Source organism: Bombyx mandarina, chromosome 16, assembly GCF_030267445.1.
Source record: "Bombyx mandarina strain Sakado chromosome 16, ASM3026744v2".
Classification (NCBI taxonomy): domain Eukaryota; kingdom Metazoa; phylum Arthropoda; class Insecta; order Lepidoptera; family Bombycidae; genus Bombyx; species Bombyx mandarina.
Window position 1 is genome coordinate 9,344,889 of NC_143222.1, and position 21,014 is coordinate 9,365,902.

A 21,014-nucleotide genomic window follows, 5' to 3' on the forward strand; every position below is an offset into this window, starting at 1 on the left:
ATGCACTCTTTAATGCAATACATGGTTCGAGCTTGTACGGTACGGACGAGTGCAACCCGTTTATTATAAATAATTCAGTATTCTCAACGTCAATAAAATGTCTTTCAACATTGATGACCCCCAATACCACATGGGACATCTATTTATGGACTGCATGAGAAGACGACCTGATTCAGTGTGCCAGGTATTGTATTGTGTTCATTTGACAGCCTGTAAATTTCTGTTCGCTCATCACGCAAATTATAAAGGCAAAACATGTTTTTGAGTGCGTCAATGATATGCGTTTTTTTTTTTTTATATTTCATGCTTAAAAACAACTGTGGTTTTTGAAGGAAAACAAGATCCAAACTGAAAATTATTTCTGAAACGATCCACTGATACAATTTTACGAAAATTTACGAACGACATGCATATCCATACTTAATATTTTAAATATGATGAATATTAAATGTTTGTTTGTCTTTTTTTTCGCGTCGAAACAAAGCAAGGGATTGACGTGTCTTTTTTTAACACGCTTTTTTAAAACTGATCGTTTTAAGCTACCTTTCATCCCGAAAAAACATCTCTTAACTACGGAATACTGTTTTAATATCTTTAGAAAAACAGCGTGACACTTAAGACAAATTACCTAATTGTCAATTTTTCTTGACCGCACGGACAAAGCCGCGGGTAACAGCTAAATATTTATTTATATGCCGTGGACGTTGTTACTATTTATTTGGGAATCGACAGTTTTCCCGGCAATTCACGCTAATTGTGTTAAAGCTTGTTGAACGTGACTCATCGAGATAAGCGCAGGCTAATATTAACTTAGTCAATCGGTCGTTTACAAGCACACCAAAATACAAATACGACAAACAAAAATAAATGCTAATTTAATGAAAGACGTTTGCACGTATGAAATCACTGAAAATCGTATTTTAATAAATACTAGCGGTCGCCGGGTAATCGAATTTCGACTATAATTGTTAATTTAAATTATAAGTTTGAATATTATTATGGTTCTATTGTTAAAGACTTTAGTTCTATAATCACAGATTTCGCTAAGGCTACATACAATAAAGACAAATAATATTATAGAAAAACAATATTCATATATTCACAACTTGACCACAGACTTTAACAATAAACAAAATAGTATATAAGCGTGTGTGTGTGTGTCAAAGACATGTTTTCTTTATTGGTTTAAGGTATTATTTATGCATTATTTAAAAAAAATATTAGCATTGTGCACTCCTTCTGTATATTCTCTATAAATATGGAAAATTTCATACTCCTCCGTCCGCGCAATTTTCGTAAAAAGGAATACAAAGTTTTTGCTTCACGTATATATTATAAAGATAAGTACCTATACATTTTCATTTTTGTTTGTTTTTCCGCTCTTTGAGTCTCCTTTTGCCTGGATTTATCCAATATTCTAATTCTTATTAGTCACAACACTGAAAATTCAGTGAAACAAACTCAATGACTCAGTTCCGCTGGACACATTCAAAGTTTAAGGTCATTTGGCCGCTTACCTTGCTCATGACATGAACCCACATTCATTTCATTTAGTCTTTGTGTTAATACCGTTTCCTACGCTTAATTTTATGCCGCCAAAACTACATATTTAAATTTTATTATATAAATAATAATATTATATATAAATATTTATTTATTATATGTAATTTTGACGAAATTAGCTATTTTAGCTTTAAATTGACATAATAGTCTTTCCCTTAAATGATGTATTCGATTATAGGCGGAGCATTAATTAAAATTAAAATTAGCTTAAGTTTCTAGTGTGTAAACTTAAAGGAAAGAACCTATAACGTTAAAGGAGCTCACGTGTCACAACACACGTTCTACTGGTTTAAGCACTACGGTATGCAATAAAATTCGCACTGTCAAATTCTTTTTTTTTTAGATAGACGCAGCAACAGGGGAGACAGAGACAAACGCGTCAGTACTACAGCGGTCTGTGCGGTTAGCCAAGTACATGCGGACGCTCGGTCTTAACCCGGGGGATGTACTGGCACTGGGGGGAAGAAACCACCTGGATCTTTATATACCATATTATGCTGCCTTAATGAATGGATATCCTATAACCGGCGTCGATCCACTATTCAAAATACGTACGACTTTTCATTAAATAGTATGAAAGTAAATTTATGTAAACGCGTGTGTTTAGTACTTCGCAGCCACACTACCGATTTCGATACGATTTGTACTATGTTTTAGATCATGTATACACATCTTCTGGAACATTCAAATGTATATTTATAAGTGCATAACGAGTTGTCGATGTTTGTCCCTAACAGACATATGTACCTACATATAATTTAAATGCACATCTTATTACGAAAAAAAAAACGGTTCTCTTTTAAAAATATGTGCATATCATCATTTAATCGAATCCTTATCTGCTCCCAGATGAAATCAAAAGCTTTTTCAAATTGACGCAACCAAAAATAGCGTTTTGTCAGCAAAATCAACGGGAGAGCTACTTGGAAGCTGCCCGCGAACTAGGGCTCGACACGAGAGTCATCACATTTGACGGGGACGAGCCGATGTCGAAGTTACTAGCTGATTTCGCTGATGACGATATTGCTGATTTTCAGTAAGTACTTTATGAAAATGCTTACTTATTTGATTAGGTCAACCGAGTTGGACCAGGGCCTCCAAAACGAGAACCCTTCATTATTCTTGATCGTCGTCTCACCTCTCCTTCCAGTCACTGGCCAAGGATTATTTTATTGAGAGACTAAAATAGCGATCCATTTATGCCGAATGTCTTAGCGGTATATTATATTGTTCCTTTTTCTCCCTGCCTATTCGCTGATAGCCTAAGAAGCTATTCGAGCTAAGCCCGAGCGGGTGGGTGAGCTCACGGGCTCAAGCTGAGCGAATTTGCTAATACTAGCCCTAAAAAGACTAGTGCTTCGCAGAAAGGAAGCGCGACCCACTGAGAAGATCCGACGAAAAACAGTGGCCTAAATGTTCCTTTCAATCAAATCTTACCAGTAGTCTACTAGAACTACTAGCGTTCATATACAGCTACCAATATGAAAAAATAATATTATAATTTAAAAAGATGTAGCGAGATTTATTTTATTATGCTTCATTATACGAGTTTTTGTGTGGATTGAAGGCGCGCATGTGCGCATACACGATATAGCAATACAATTGAGTCTTCGACTTCCCTGTCATTTCTTTTTTATTTTTCCTACCCGAGTTGATGGTCTTGAGAGACCATATCAGCGTCACCGGGCGAGTAGGTGAGCTCGCGGAGCTCAAACCTGACATTGTTGCTAACACAAACCCTAGCAAGAGCCGTGCTTCGCAGAATCTACCACCGGATCTGGAACGTGATCTACTGAGAAGATCCGGCGAGAAACTCAGTTGGCTGTGTCTGTGGGTTAATTTACTCGCCGAGCCCTTCGTCTCAAGCGACGGGTTCGACAAGAACGATGACCGGTGCTTGGGGTACCTAAAAGCACCGTTAATGAATCGGGATGATCCGAAATGACGTGTTTTGGGCGACGTCGACTGTTTACCATTCGGTCCGCAGGATCGCGAATGTAGTTACCGGCGGCCACCATGAGAGGGTTCTCGTGTCGTGCCGCTTTATCGAAATTCGTCGCAAAAATATCGTCGCAAATATCGCATTGATACCGACTGTAAATATTTACTGATGGACTCTAGGTCCAGGTCATCGTGGAGGTCGATGCTCCTGACGAACCACGGAGTTCCGACGGCTATCCTGCAAAAACAGGATAGTCATGTCTGTAGTCTCCACTAAAAATATCACTTATTTACTAGTTATATTTTAAAGAATAACACCTTAGTCCTCTGTGACAACGATAGCTATAAAATAAGGTTTTCGAAACTTTGGAAACATGGTAATAAAAATAAATAAGTTATCAACAGTAAAAATATAATTAATTAATAAAAAAAGGAAAATGTTTAAACATCAAACTGTGTATCGTTTTTTTTTTTCTCGATTGTACTATGTCTACATTATTGCAAAATTGAAAACAGCATTCTACGGTTTGCAAAAATTCTTTGACTCGGCTACTATTTTATATATACTTTTGTTTTACATATTTTTGTTTCGTATTGGTCCGATGTTTTTTGTGCCCTGATGTTAATACAGTTTTATTCATTACTCCGATTTACGGAGATGAAACAGGCGTTTTATTTTTTTTATTTTCGCGAAAAGTGAATTCCATTAAACTCGCCGCCTAACCTTGAGGCAAAATAAATATGTACCTACTTTATCGAACTCCAGAATGTATTAAAATAGCCATTTATTCAAGCCGAACAAAAGATTGTTTTAGTTGAGATGAAAAACACACATACTCATTCTACCTCATCGACATTTAATCTATACCTATTTACTTTGATAATATAGTTGCACCGGTATTTAAATTCAAATTACACAAAAGAAGTCGTCGTGGCCTAAAGGATAAGACGTCCGGTGCATTCTTGTTGAACGATGTACCGGTGTTCGAATCCCAGGCGGGTACCAACTTTTCTAATTAAATACGTACTCAGCAAATGTTCACGATTGACTTCCACGGTGAAGGAATTGCATCGTGTAATAAAAATCAAACCCGCAAAATTATAATTTGCGTAATTACTGGTGGTAGGACCTCTTGTGAGTCCGCACGGGTAGATACGACCGCCCTGCCTATTTCTGCCGTGAAGCAGTAATGCGTTTCGGTTTGAAAGTTGGAGCAGCCGTTGTAACTATACTTGAGACCTTAGAACTTATATCTCAAGGTGGATCGCGCATTTACGTTGTAGATGTCTATGGGCTACAGTGAGCGCTTAACACCAGGTGAGCTGTGAGCTCGTCCGTCCATCTAAGCAATAAAAAAAACATGAATCCTAACTTAAACTATGTTTTATATGCTTGAACGGAAGTCCATATGACAAGCACCTTAAAATCAAGAATATAGCTAGCGAGCAAATATATACATCAGAATATTTAACAATATTTATTACATGACAATAATTGTGTGAAGTGTAATGTTCTAAATAAAGAAGGTGAAGAAGCAATAATCCGGAAATGCCTCTGCCAAAGAGATCTTATACCGCCTTAACTCTTTACTGCGACTCTGGAAAATTTATTTCGAAATATCTGTCTGATGGCAGAACAGTTGAAAAATTACAAATTATTACACTAAATATTTGTAGACGTTCTCATAGTCTTCTGGCTAACAAGTAACGAACTTTAGACTATGCTTATGGATAAAGGCAAGCATGAAATCAAATTGGTTACAAACTTCCAAAATTGGGAACTTTTCAAAGTTCCATGAAGAAAAACATGACGTGCTTTCAGCTATCGAAAGAAAGACATGAATTGCGACCATAAAAAAACAAAATTTAAAATGATCAGCAATGTCAATCAAGAAGAAAAGTCAAGCAAGGCAATTACCGCCAAAAAGAAATGGAATACGAGTAGATCTATATTTTTTTTAAATCTAAAATGCTAGAATCCTAGTATCCAAGAAAAGAAGCAAAAAAGACAATTTCTATGATTGTCTAGTGAGTTCAAATGAAGGGTGGGATTTGAACTGGATCAGTAATATACAGGCAACTATCCAATTATTAAATTTATGATTGTAGGCAATTTGTAATCTGAAAATTTTACGATATTATCGTGTTTGCACACAGTTACAAAATCCCTAATAGAAATGCGTGTTTAAATCGTGAAACAAGCACTGGACCTACCAATCTAAATATAATATTTAAATATGATAACATAATGCATTGTGGTAGATTAACTGCAACGATTTAAATACAAATTATTTAAAATTAAATACTATAACGAGTAACATTAAAGCATTGAATTTTACAAAACGTTAGGGCGACTCTGTGTAGCATGATGATGACTTATTTTATAAACAAATAAAGATTTAATCATGAAGGTTTTGGTTGTATAGGGCATCGATTTAAAAAAAACCCTCTAAAGATGCACAAAAGATAGATTTGTGGAATGATCATTGGTTTAGAAATCGTAATAGAGCAAAGGATTACTGATGACAACATCTGCGCCGTTTATAAAACTACCACATATTTTTTAAATAATTTTGAAGAAAGACGGTACGGTACCATTTGATGGTGGTGAAAGTGGCTTATAGACGTTAGCAATGCTAGGGATAAAACCAACCGTCACTGCCTATCGATATTAATGAGGACGCTTCCTCGAAGCTCCGTGCCTATTCAACTTTTCCGAGTCTAGAAAGGCCGACGATCGTGTCTTCATTAACTGCAACACAAGCATCACGTTAATTAATGTGACATGAAGAAATGAGCACAGCAAAACGCCTAATCTCTATGAATTAAGTAACCTAAGTAAGTAAGCGGTTCCGGTGATTTTGTTACAGGCCAGCCACTTTCGACTTAGACAAGGTTTACGTCTGGCTGGTGAGCACTGGTGGCACATCAGGAGTTCTGAAAGTAGCTGCCATCAAACACAAAGTTTGGATTAGAAAAGCGAATTGTTTCACCTTGTGTCTGTTTGAATTAAAGGATAAGTAAGTAAAGTATGTGAGTAATTAAAAAATATGATAAGGCAACAAGTATAGACACTCGATTCCCTGTGTTATGGATACCAGAGAGTACATATACTTACTTTTTTATTGCTTTTGTAGGCAGACGAGCATACAGCCCACCGGATGGTGAATGGTTACCGTCACCCATGGACTTCAGCAATGCCAGGGGCAGAGCCAAGCCGCTGCCTACCGTTAAGTACTCTCCACAAGCCTCGTTTCAAAAAGGATATGTCATAGCGCTCGGGAAACACCGTGGAGGGGAGCTCATTCCAAAGCCGAATGGTACGTGGCAAAAAAGATCTCCGGAAGTGCACTTAGATATATACCTAGTCAGGTCATAAATTCTGTCACATGTTTAATGAAAAATAATTGAAACAAGTTTCTTCATTATGTAACCATTCATATACCAAAATGAACTTAACAAAACATAGATTCTTATGACACTAAAGTTTATTCAAAATGACCTCCGTGATTTTGAATACAGGCCTTCAATCTGCGCGGCCAGTCGTCAATCGCAGCACAAACGAGGTCCATGTCAATATCGGCGGCTGCCTTAATCAAGGATGTCTTGAGTGACTCCAAATTGGGATGAGGCTTTGAACACGCCTTTTCCTCCAAGTGTTGCCATATCTTGTAATCTAGCGGATTCAAATCTGGACTGGAGGAGGGCCAGTCTTCGTGCCGGATGAAGTCGATTTCACGCGCCGCCAGCCAGTCTTGTGTGCTCTTCGCTCTATGAGCTGGCGCCGAATCTTGTTGGAATACCCAGTGCCTGTTATTGAACACGGTATGAGAAACAGGTTCCACAAGGTTCGTCAGGACTGTATTTTGATACACAACTGCATTCGTTTTTACACCTTTCTCCCAAAAATGTACCTCTGTTAAGCCCCAATAAGAAACTCCCAACCATACCATGAGCGAGGATGGAAAATGACCTCGTTGGACACGCGGAATACGGTTGCTCGCTTCTTCACTACTGTGTGCGTACACCTTATCATTTTGTTTGTTGTAGCTCTCTTCTACGGTAAAAATTTTTTCATCCGAAAAAAGAATTTCCCGATATTTTTTCCCGCGTACCACTTCAACAAAGCGCGGCATCTCTTCAGTCTCAGCTCCATTAGACGAGCATTCAAACGATGTCCTGTTTTTCTTCGATATGCCCGAAGCCCTAAGTCTTCATTTAACACCCTTTTCACCATGGTTCTGCTTAACCCCATCTGAAGGGCCAACAGTTTCTGCTTATGTTTGGGATTTCTTTGAATTCGCGTCTTCACAGCTTTTATCACTGCTGGAGTCCTAACAGACCGAGGGCGACCACTTCTTGACCTGTCATCTACACTAGAGTCTTCATTGTATCGTTTGATGGTACGATAAACGAATCTTTTGGTTATATTCAAAATTTTCAGTATGTAAAAAATTTGAATTGGCGCGTAACCGCAACGATGCAACGCAATAACTGCAACACGGTCTTCTTTAAGCGTCCACTCCATATTTAAAAATGAGTAAAATTCTAAAAGTATACATTTTTATTTTCATGAACAATTCGGAATTCGAATTCAATAAACTTTTTTGTGGCCAGCATTCTAAAAGAAAAGTTTTTACTGTGTGACAATACTTATGACCTGACTAGTTATGTTTAACTATATACATGTATGGATAATAATCCACACCACTGAGTCCGGTCTTCGGCTCTCCTCATCCACCTCTTGCCGGCCATCATTCGGAGGTCATCGCACCACCTAGCCAGGGGGCGTCCCACGCTACGTTCTCCGTTCCGTTTTCCGGTATGGATTGGGAGAGGCTTAAGTCCAGCAGTGGACGACTGTGGGCTGATGGATGATGACGATGATAATAGATAATAAGTACCCAGCCAAAGAACAATCATACCTGTTCATCAGGTAACTGCTAACTATTGCATCATCAAATCAGTCAAAATATTGTCATCATTATATCATTGTACGAGTATTGTACAGAATTATCAACACTATAATATTATAATTACGTAATATTATAATAATTCAATTCTGTGATTTTCAATAGACGTTTATCTTCAAACGCATTCTAATGTGATACCTAGACAAAAGACGCCCCCCGGTAACCGTACTCGTCGAACTCGACAAAGAGTTCGACGTGCAACCTAGCCCATGCATCAGCTCGCTGAGTTTCTCGCCGAATCTTCTCAGCGGGTCGCGATTCCGATCCGGTAGTAGATTCATTCGCGAAGCAGCTGCTCTCGAGTTGTTAGGTCTCCTTCTGAGGCGCTCGGTCAGCTGTTAGCAAATCCCACCCCTCTTTTCTGAGCCTTTGCTCGCCCACCTGTCCAGGTAAAACTAGAAAACCTCTGGGCCTCTAGTAATCCTTCAATCCTAAAAGATGCCTACTGTTCAATTTAGACGTCACCCATTCACTCAGAGCGACTAGTTGTAGTATAATAGTAAGCGACCTGCCTCATACGAGTATTCGGCAAACACTGCCAAAATTGTTCGATATAGAACATGGCCAAATAATGCGTATTTTTACGACGTTTTACTCTCTCACCATACATTTGTCCGTTCGGTTTTATTTTTGTAATTAATTCAAACTAACTTCGCGATGTGCTAACCAGACGAAAATTGATAAAAATGCGGAGAAAGAATTATATTTTTTTTAACTCGCCATCTTGTTAGTGACTATTTTTCGACTATCATTTTTATTTGACTTTCATATTATATAATTTTTTTTTTTTTTTTTTTCGTAGAGATGATACGAGTCAAGTAATAGCTCTGAATCTGTCCCCAGTACAATGGGTGTCGGGACTTTTTAACGCAATGGGCATACCGCTTCTCAACCAAACAAAGGTACAGACGTCGGCGCTACTTACAATGGAACATGTCGTTGAGATCATAAACAAGTACAAGGTATGGTATCTCACTCGTTCACAATTAAAACTACTTTTACTTTTAAATATGACGTTTATTATTTACCAAGTTACGAATACTTCACGGACGACCGGTAAGTACAGGTACAAGAGAGCCCTCCCATAAGACGGTATTTTACAACACATTTCCACTCAAACACGAATAGAAAATTTCCCCAAATCCCTCTTAAAGCACGATACTTTTACAACACGAGATTACAGATTTACAGAACGAGATTTTTGTTTAAAATTAGTTAGTTCGAAAATTATATTGTGCATTATGAACACACAATACTTAGTCTGGCCATAATTACTGTTACAATTAAAAATAAACAAAATATTACATTTGAATTTGGAATCTGTCCTTTTTATGTGATTGCTCATTGAGTTTTCTCATTTTGGCGCCAATACATTGTACAATATTTTGCGATATTAAAATGGATTGGGGTGATAAAGAGAACAGAATCGCTGTGATTGCATTACACAAAGTAGGTATGGAGCCAAATGCAATTTTTAAAACTCTCCATACGCTTGGTATTAGTAAAATGTTTGTGTACCGGGCTATTATTAGGTGCAATGAGACCTCCTCTGTTTGTGACAGGAAAAGATCTGGCCGTCTACGTAGTGTTCGTACGAAAAAGGTGGTCAAAGCAGTAAGGGAATGAATTCGAAGAAATCCTGTCCGAAAGCAAAAGATTTTATCTCGGGAGATGAAGATAGCACCTAGAACCATATCGCGTATTTTAAAAGATGACTTAGGACTTGCAGCCTATAAGAAACGTACTGGTCATTTCTTAACTGATAATTTAAAAGAGAATAGGGTGGTAAAATCGAAACAACTACTGAAGCGGTACGCAAAGGGAGGTCATAGAAAATTTTTGTTTACGGATGAGATTTTTTTACAATTGAGCAACATTTTAACAAACAAAATGACCGTATTTATGTTCAAAGCTCTAAGGAACCCTCCCAATTAGTCAACAGAGTGAAACGTGGGAACTATTCGACTTCAGTGATGGTTTGGTGGGGTATTAGCTATGAAGGAGTGACTGGGCCATACTTTTGTGAAAAAGGTTTCAAAACATGGGCACAAGTGTATCGAGATACCATTCTTGAGAAGGTAGTGAAGCCCCTAACAAGAACATGTTCAATAATCAAGAATGGTCCTTCCAGCAAGACTCGGCGCCAGGTCATAAAGCTCGGTCTACGCAGTCTTGGTTGGAAACGAACGTTTCGGACTTCATCAGAGCTAAAGACTGGCCGTCGTCTAGTCTCGATCTTAATCCGCTGGATTATGATTTATGGTCAGTTTTAGAGAGTACGGCTTGCTCTAAACGCCATGATAATTTGGAGTCCCTAAAACAATCCGTACAATTGGCAGTGAAAATTTTTCCCATGAAAAGAGTGCGTGCTTCTATTGATAGCTGGCCTCAACGTTTAAAGGACTGTATTGCAGCCAATGGAGACCACTTCGAATAAGCATTTTATACTTTAAATTGTTTTATATTTATGTATTAAACTAACAAACTGTAAAAGTAATAAATGTTATTTGCAATAGATTTTTTTTTTTAATTATAACAGTATTTATGCTCAGACTAAGTATGATAGGTAAAAAAATATATATAATATACAGAGTTGAGATGTTTAATTCTGAAAATTACTTTCCTTTTTGTACTATCTTAAACATATAACACGGTTTCATACAACACCGGAGTGTGTAGGAACGTATCCTTACCCTTCATGATTATCGTATTGATATTTTTTGTATTCGATGAATTTAATGAAAAAATGGGTACCTTTTTTTTTAATTGCTTAGATGGATGGACGAGCTCACAGCCCACGTGGTGTTAAGTGGTTACTGGAGCACATACACATCTACAACGTAAATGCGCCACCCACCTTGAGATATAAGTTCTAAGGTCTCAAGTTTAGTTACAACGGCTGCCCCAACCATCAAACCGAAACGCATTACTGCTTCACGGCAGAAATAGGCGGGGTGGTGGTACCTACCCGTGCGGACTCACAAGAGGTCCTACCATCAGTACCTTTTATACTTGTGCGAAAGAATATAAACTTGGAAATGATAATTAAAAAATGCCACTGAGTTGATTTCACCGGTTCTTTTGAAAACTGTGGGTATTTTTTTAAACCGGTTTTCGAGATACTATCCAACAATTTATTTAATGATTTGAAATCTGCGTAACAGATAAGACAGCCGGTTCGTTCATATTTGGTGACGCATCTCTGTACATAAATCTAGATTTACACACTGGATCCTTGAGACAGTTAACGACCATTATTGTTTGATGTCTATGCAAGTCTAAATTTTTATTATTATTTATATCTTAGATGGGTGGACGAGCTGACAGCCTACCTGATGTTAAGTGGTTATCGTTTCAAACCGAAACGCATTACTGCTTCACGGCAGAAATAGGCAGGGTGGTGGTACCTACCCGTGCGGACTCACAAGACGTCCGACCACTAGTAATTACGCAAATTATAATTATTTGCGGGTTTGATTTTTATTACACGATGTTAATCCTTCACCGTGGAAGTCAATCGTGAACATTTGTTAATTAACATTGGAAATTGACATAATTGAAATTTGAAAAATTGGTACCTGCCGGCGGGATTCGAACACCGATCCATCGCTACATACGAATGTACCAAACGTCTTATCCTTTAGGCCACGACGACTAGAACACATCACCAGAACTTTAAAAAAAAATTGTAAAATCTGGTCCTAAGCTTTTTTTTTTTTTTTTTTTTCGGGTAGAGGGCCGAACCTCCTGCGAGGTCCCCGCGCAAAAGGGGCGCGCGGGGTATGTGAGACTCAACGATCTGCATGGTGTTGTGAGCAGACCGCGGGCCCAAGGATTTTAGAGCCCACCCACTAAACGACTCCCCTGCACTCTTACACCCGACGTCCGATCCCCTCCGAGGTCAGAACCCGGATGAGGTAGGGGGGCTACCGCGGTCAACACTACAACCAGACGGCGCGGCTCACCCCAAGGACGCCCAGCCGACGGAGCCTTCGAGGCGAATCGAAGGCTCTGAAACGTCGGCCGTCTCGGTACGGCAGCCCGTCGGGCCGCCCAGACGGTGCCGCTGGTGTCCCGGAATACCCCGCTGGACCAGAACCAGCCTGCCGGGTCGGGACGCGATACACCGTCGACCGGTCGCTCTATTCACTCCACGGCAGCGCGCTAGAGTGCTGGTAGCTCCTAAGCTGACAAAATATTTGGCAACACTGTAATTTAGATAGCGGTTTATATTTTTACTGTATAAATGTGTGCATGAGCTCTTGTTATAACACCAGTTCATGTCACAACGAAAATATCGCTCTCTGAAGTAGGGACTGCAACTGTACTCTACAATGGCTGTATACAAATGCAATGCCCTTACAATTGTAGTTGCAGGCGCAGAGTTTGCCCTACCACCTCTAAATGTTTTTGAAATCAAGCTTTGGACAAGGCAGTCCCAAACCCACCTAAATGGCCTGCACCTTGAAAAACATTATACCTACATTAAATTTTACATGTTTGGTATGTAAGCATTATTTTAGTTTTATAAGGAATCGCCGGTGCAGTAATTTTATATTTATTCCCTTGAATCTTCACGGTGAATTAAAGTACTCGTATTTACGTTTCAAAACTCCATCGTAACGGAAGTCATTAACTGTGTAGCTATGATATATATCATAGCCAAATGAAAATCGTGACTTTTTGTAATACAAAAAGAATTTAAAGCTTTTGTAAATTTTAATATTGCATTTTTATTGGTTTTAGAAGCGAATGAATAATATGTTTATATTAAATAATGAATTAATAAATCCGACTTATGGGAGTGGATTGACATTACCACAACCACTGTTCAGGCTAGAGCAAGCAAACGTGTAACTGCACATAGCAATTAATGTACTTAATAAATAGTACATAATAAGACTAATTTAATATTTTTATATTTTATTTTTGTTTTATTTCAATATATATTTGTTTTATTGAAATTTTTCATAAAATGAAATAAAACAAAACATGTTATTGCTTAAGTTAAGCATCGGTTCAAATGGCGTCTGGTCGAAACGGTGTCTACTAGTTATTACCCGATTTTTGCAGCCAAAAACCACAATGATGAACCCGTCTCTAGCTTCTAATTTGTTGGCCTATGAAAACTGTGACTTCAAATGCTTCAAAAGCTTAGTTTTAGGAGGCGGGAAATTACATAAGGATGTTATTTTGGCCCTAAAGGTAAGTAAACGTATTGAGTTTTTTTAAATCAAACATTGGTTACTAAGTATTACGGTGTAACCTATATTTTAAATATGTCGATAATTTAATAATACATTTAAAATTATTTTTTATTACACGAGAGAAACCAAGGTCCAAAACTAGGTTACAAAACCCATTCACGCTATCTTCTATCCTTAGAACTGTCCTTAGAAAATAGTCTACAATGTCATGACGATCCTAAACTGGTGGCCTGATGTCACGTCAAATAGGTTTAATCTGAGAACAAAATTTTAATGGCTGGTATTATTTTCACATCAACATAAGGAACCAAGTTGAGAACAATGGATGACCAATAATAGCTTTCTCAGCATAGATTCCACCACTAAATGTCTCTTTAATGAGCAACGTTGGTAGACCTATATTAGAGGTAGGATTTTTTCTTAAGACTGTAGGTTTTGGGCAACTTCTAGATCTACAGTACCCGTTCCTAGAAAATATTTCAAAACGACATCATTTGTTAATAGAATCATTTTTTTGGGTAACTCTTCCGTCTCTAATTTGCTATGCTCAGAGGATTTTTGATGTCCATGGGCAAATAAAGATTACAATCAGAGTTTCCGCCAGCAAGTCTACCTACCATCAATGGCAATATAAAAGCCATACTAGACAGTAATAAAAGTTCTAGTAACCCAAAATGACATGTACAAAGCTCCTAAAATATTTATTGTCGTCAATTTTATTGCCTGTACAGCTCCAATACGTCGGTCGTCCCATAGATACAACACACTGAGTTTCTCGACGTATCTTCTACGTGAGTCGCGATTCCGATCCGGTGGTAGATTCAGCGAAGCACTGCTCTTGCCAGGGCCAGTGATAGAAAACTTTCTCAGGTTGAACCCGTGAGCTCACCTACCACTTCGTGAATAACTGGAACCCCTTAGACTATCAACGAACGTCAAAAACTCCTCCTAAAAATCTTCCATCAATGGAAATACGAATGTGAAACTACTAATATTTCATTTTTAAACAGAGTAGATTACGGCACGACGCGTTACTGATCGAAGCGTACGGGCAGACAGAGAACATAGGACCGGTATTCGCAACGAACCATAAAACACCGATCGGTAGTTGCGGCAAAAGAGCGGACTCTGTTGAAGTTAAGGTGTGTATGGCTGCGTTAATTATTATAAACGAGGAAATCCGGCAAAAGCTTAAACTGCGCTTACGACATTTACAAAGAGAAACTTACACATAATTATGTTCCAAACAACAATATTCGGATCGTCTGATTGATGAGCAATTTCATTTACTAAATGGAAGAGCTTGTCGTTTTCCCAATGCAAACAACCCGAAATAAACACGACGGAGTTAGTCTGGGAGGTAGTCTCCTTACTGGCGGTAGGACCTCTTGTGAGTCCGCACGGATAGATACCACCGCCCTGCCTATTTCTGCCGTGAAGCAGTAATGCGTTTCGGTTAGAAGGGTGGAGCAGCCGTTGTAACTATACTGAGACCTTAGAACTGATATATTTCGTTTTTTTCAGTTAGTTGATCCTGAGAGCGGTCTAGAAATAACTGAACCGCATGTCCCGGGAGAATTGTGGACTAAAGGAGATTGTTTTACAGTAAGTCCAATGTATGGTAACTTTAGAGCCAACTGCAATCAGAACGGTATGTTAGAACACCTTTGGCTTAGTGACTAGTGAACCTGTAGTATAGACTCCAGCCATGTCTCTTAAACCTGTAGTATAGACTCCAGCCATGTCGCTTAACTAGAGCGACACGTTTGGTAAACTAATTCGAAATCTTCATATTTTAGTCTCGTAACTATTTCTGTTCTGTTTCTACTGTTACTGTATTGATAACGCAAGAGAAGCAGGTAGGCAGGCAGGAAGAGGTAGGCAGCGGCTTGGCTCTGCCCCTGGCATTGCTGAAGTCCATGGGCGACGGTAACTACTCACCATTAGGGCCGTAGGTTCGTCTGCCTACAAGGGCAATAAAAAAAAAAACTCTTGATTTGTACTAAAACACTTCTTCTTCATGTCCTTATACCAAATGATGTGACGACGGCGCAGTACTTCCTCTTTTTCCGTTTTAACTAATCATATCATGCTAAGCCTCCTGGGAAATACTATCGTTGGCCTAAGTTCGTGGCCAGAAATTCGAGCATTATGACCCGCTCGGTAGAAGATTTTTCCTTTCGTCGTATATACCGTCACTTTCAAAGAACCTTTTACATTTGTACCTATTCCATTATTCCTGCGCGCTTACTAGAGGGCGATGGGCTTAATGATGACACACGTACTACCTAGCATCAGGTATCAGGATATAAATCAGGTACAAAGGCGTGTCTAGCTGCCTTTGTACCTGATATAGAATTTATTGTCCGTAAGCATTGACCGTGATTTTGTGGCTCCTACAGGAGTACTACATGAATCCAGAAGAAACTGCTAAGGCCTTCACAGCGGATGGCTGGTTTAAAACCGGGGATATTTTGTACAGAGACGAAGAGGACTTTTTCTATTTCGTCGAAAGAATGAGCATGCTCATCAAATACAGGAGCTACCATGTAATGTATAATTAACGATTACGTAATTAATCCCTTAACAGACCGTATTCAAGTACCTAATTTATAAGAACCTTAGGAATTTAAAAAAAAACTTTTTTTATCGCGTGGTTATTTTTTACTTTACGACTTTCCTATAAGCACGGCCGAATAAATTGTAAAGCTTACCAAAAACTATGAGAGCAAATCGTAAAATTGTTTTAAATAACACATAATTTAGTTTTGTTTTTTAGTTAGTTACGACTTAAGTGTAATGATTTTCGAAGCGCGTTAAATACTATACCGAGATTAACAACCCTATCAAGGAGTTGGTCATATAAATGAGATATACAAAAGAAAACATTGGTTTTCAAAATTGGCAGATTAAAGTTACGGAGAACGCGCGTTTTACGTAAATTACTGGTGGTAGGACCTCTTGTGAGTCCGCGCGTGTGGGTACCACCGCCCTGCCTGTTTCTGCCGTGAAGCAGTAATGCGTTTCGGTTTGAAGGGTGGGGCAGCCGTTGTAACTATACTGAGATCTTAGAACTTATATCTCAAGGTGGGTGGCGCATTTACGTTGTAGATGTCCATGGTCTCCAGTAAACACTTAACACCAGGTGGGCTGTGAGCTCGTCCACCCATCTAAGCAATAAAAAAAAAAATGCACGCCACTCGTATTTTTCTACGAACAACTTTTGCAATGATTATTTTTTCGTCTTTACAACAGGCGGTGTTCGATCAATTTAAATTTCGAAACATTTTAGGTTATACCTGTCGAAATCGAAGGCGTGATCAGAACACACGAAGGAGTCTTGGATGTTAGTGTTACCAGTATACCTAGTGAAGAAGACGGCGAGCATCCCGTAGCGTGTGTGGTGAGACGGAAGGATGCCACCGTCACAGCAGAGGAGATAAAAGACCTTGTTGCCGGTGAATAATTTTAAAACACTTTTTGATTAATTTTCCAAATCTTAGTTTTCAAACTCATAATAAAGGTAAGACGCCCGATGTAATCGTATGCAGCAGAGATACGACGATGTTGCCAGTAATAAACTACTGAAAACGGGCTAAAATGTCTTTCTTGTCTGTTTGATGTCTTGTCGTATTTATCAGAGGTAGTAATTTATTTACCAATTTCGCATAAAAATATCCTAATTTCAAGATTTTGTGCTGTAAAATCTTAGAAGCTAGGTACATAGCAAATAAAGTAACTCTTAATCTATTAAGTTTTCACAACCGAACCTCCGAATCGAATTTTGAAGAGATACGAAAATAGTTTGTACCCTATGAGTAAAAAAAAAGTTTGTAGCCTGTGTGCTTAGTACGAGTTTTTTAACGTTCTCGATAGCGTAAAAGTTAACTCGAATTTGTATACAGTTAGAACAGCGCCCCTAGCGGCAAACGTTGGCAAACGTTCCAACTCCATACAAATTTGAGTTAACTTAAACGCTATCGAGATCGTTAAAAAACTCGCACTAAGCACACTGACCTCTTCGCGATTCAGTCGTGAAGACTCACGGTGAGCGACACGGAACCCACGCAGAGTGCCCCGAAACGTTCCCCCAGCGATTTAGGTAACATTTTACGAGTACTCGGAACAGCCGACCGGTCCTGTCATTTGACCCAGATACAGTCCCTTGCTCCCCTCTCAACGAATCGACCTTACAAACAAACTTTGTCATACATTTACAGATAAATTGTCGGATTCAAAAAGATTAAGAGGCGGAGTTATATTCATGGACGAATTACCGATGACATCCGTGGGAAAGGTGGCCCGCGCGAAATTACGACAATTGGCGCAAAACCTACCACGGGAATGAACTAAAACACTTTAATATATTTAAAATAAAACAACATCCTGAGTTATATTATAAATTATTATTATATAATATATATATATATATATATATATATATATTGGTTCCAAAAGTCGTTATTATTACTGTCTATAATCTTTATTATCTTTCTTATTACTAATACATTATTTAATAAAAAGGTAACATGTTATTATAGCTCTTTGAATTTTAATTGTTTTATTTCATTATATGTAATTGAAAATTGTTTTTTTTTATTGCCTAGATGTGTGGACCAGGTCACAGCCCACCTGGTGATAAGTGGTTACTGGAACCCATAGACATCTACAACGTAAATGCGCCACACACCTTGAGATATAAGTTCTAAGGTCTCTGTATAATTACAACGGCTGCCCCACCCTTCAAACCGAAACGCATTACTGCTTCACGGCAGAAATAGGCGAGGTGGTGGTACCTACCCGTGTGGACTCACAACAGGTCCTACCACCAGTAATTAGACAAATTATAATTTTCCGGGTTTGATTTTTATTACACGATGTTATTCCTTCACCGTGGAAGTCAATCGTGAACAATTGTTAAGTACGTATTTCATTAAAAAATTGGTACCCGCCTGCGGGATTCGAACATCGTTGCATCGCTATATGCGAATGCACCGGACATCTTATCTTTTAGGCCACGACGACTTCGACGTACATATAATGAAATAAATATATTTGATTATCATATATCGTCAGATGGAGAGGTGCGTATGGAATGTTCCAGTAAATAAAAACTGTAGAAAATAAAATAACAAACAACTTTATACGAAACTATCTCAAGTCACCATGTGCAATTGTGATAAAATATTATTATGCTTCGATCTCTCGCTGATTTGATTCCGTTTTCAATAGATATGTAGGTACTTAAATTTTATAGTTTGGTCATAAAATGATGATTCGTAGAAATCTGATAAAAGCTACTCTTCTATTTTACTTTTTTGGGGACTATATAATTTATTTATTTGGGAAACCAACAGTACAAAACAAAAATTTTTTTTTTAAATAGCTAAAATAAAAACCAAACAAGTTTCCACCATCAAAGCCACATATAAGTAGAAAGTGCACAAAGAAAAATGAAATTTACAAATATAAGTTTACAAAAAAAAACAACACAATGCGCACATATGTACATCTACCTCTTATTTTATGAGTATACATGTGTATATAAATTCCAAAATAACAAAATATTCCAATATACATATTCCATAATACGAAGCATATCTGTATTCTTAATAGCTTCAGGTAAATTCAATTGAAAATGCTAACAAAAAAATATCAAATTTATGATATTTTTTAGATAATGATGCGTCGACATGCGACATGACAACTTGCGCTATACTGGAACATTTGCGGTAACATTTAAAATAATAAAATTAATGGAAATATACCTCAAAATGTTCTTGAAATTTCGGTAAATTCACGTTGTCAGATCATCTAACATTTCAATAATTAAATGTATCGACCCTCAACGCAACACTGAGGGGCTTTATCAATCAATAAAGGGTGTCAAAAGGTAATCAATAACGCCAGTAAGAATGTTTCACGTCTCAAGCGATCCGCATAGGCAGCATGAAATGATCCCTGGAAGGGTTGGAATTCCACCCAGTAGGACAGGAGGAAGCTTAAAAACGCGTCTAGGTTCTATAAGAGAGCTATTGCCATGGCGAAATCGAAGTACATTGCGAGAATTGACGAAAGACCGATGAAATGTACCTCTGGGAGCTGCAACGCTTGGTCATTCGCCCAAGCTGTATGAGAGAACTTTTACGTCTTCCACCATTGCGCAAGTCCGATGACAGTCTGGCCTACAGTAGGAAAGAGAAAGCTGACTTTCTGTTCAATATCAAACTCAAACTCGCCTATTAAAGACGAAGGAGCCATGCTACCAAGCATACCTGGACGTTATAGATCGAACGGGCTAGATTGCACCCTGCCATAGTATTGAAAATATGCCCCCTGGTTTGATTCTGCGCTAACGCGTTTGTATCGCCTCTCAGCACTAAACAGAGTTCAGTCTTAATGGAACATCGCTCATGTCCACGCCATCTTTAAAAAGCGTGACTGGTCGGAAACCTCGGGTTCCAGGCTTATCGCGATAATTTCATTGCTTTTAATAGGCATCACCTGGGAGGAGACGGTATATGATGGAAAGAACGAATAATAATTACGTGTCTCCTGGAGTATTTGAACTCCAGCTGATCAGTGGCCGACAGTACGATTTCTTAGCTAACTTTTTTTACTGTCATTGGGTGTCTATGTACGCATCACCCAGCTTATTTCTACAGCAAGACTTTGCTGATTGGAGGATGAGAAAACCGTTATACTATACAATTGAAACTCAGACCTTATGTCTCAAAATCGGTAGCGGCATCAAGATCTCAAGGGGCTCTGATAACTACTTAAAACCAGGTGGGCCGTGAACTCGTTCACTTATCTAAGCAATGAAGAAACAAAACAGCAATCCCAATAAATATCATAGATTAAACACAAATAATTAAATCAGTAGTTGTTATATTATGTCAAGGACTTTTTGGCGGGAATGCGAAACTTGTGAATTGTTATTTTTTTGTATATTTAGTGTTTCTTCAGGTTTAAATATGTAATAACGGTGGTTTAATAACTGTTTAATGTCTGTTAAAGTGCACAAATGTGGGAAAATGACACAAAGCCACTGAATGAAGCTCCTTGGGATCTTCCAAAAAGGCTACTGAAATAGTCTCAGCAAATAACACCATTTTACTAAAATTATATTTCATCCCATATCATCTTAACGCATTTCATTTCATTTAATTTCGTAAATTAATTAATGTTTCAAATTAATTAACTTCATTTCATTTCGCTCAATAACATTTTTCATAAAAAGAATATACAAAAGATTAGGCTGTATGGTATAATACTTTTGCCTTTTCAGTTGGAAAAATAGAACTCCTCACTGTCATGTGTCTAATCA

At 38.2% G+C, this 21,014-nt stretch overlaps 1 protein-coding gene across 2 annotated transcripts; it reads left to right on the top strand.

Moving 5' to 3' along the window:
- Positions 1 to 18,234, top strand: LOC114247768 (luciferin 4-monooxygenase). Of its 2 annotated transcripts, XM_028180803.2 has the most exons (11): positions 2 to 184; positions 1,907 to 2,114; positions 2,413 to 2,599; positions 6,375 to 6,524; positions 9,280 to 9,439; positions 13,551 to 13,682; positions 14,695 to 14,826; positions 15,209 to 15,289; positions 16,087 to 16,233; positions 16,977 to 17,142; positions 17,905 to 18,234. In XM_028180803.2, the coding sequence occupies exons 1-11, from the start codon at positions 98 to 100 to the stop codon at positions 18,030 to 18,032; spliced, it is 1,578 nt and encodes a 525-aa protein (XP_028036604.2). In that variant the 5' UTR covers positions 2 to 97; the 3' UTR covers positions 18,033 to 18,234. The 2 variants fall into 2 exon arrangements, with proteins under 2 accessions (XP_089590173.1, XP_028036604.2); XM_089734047.1 differs by lacking the exon at positions 16,087 to 16,233 and having other exon boundaries at positions 1 to 184.
- The last annotated feature ends 2,780 nt before the right edge of the window (positions 18,235 to 21,014 follow it).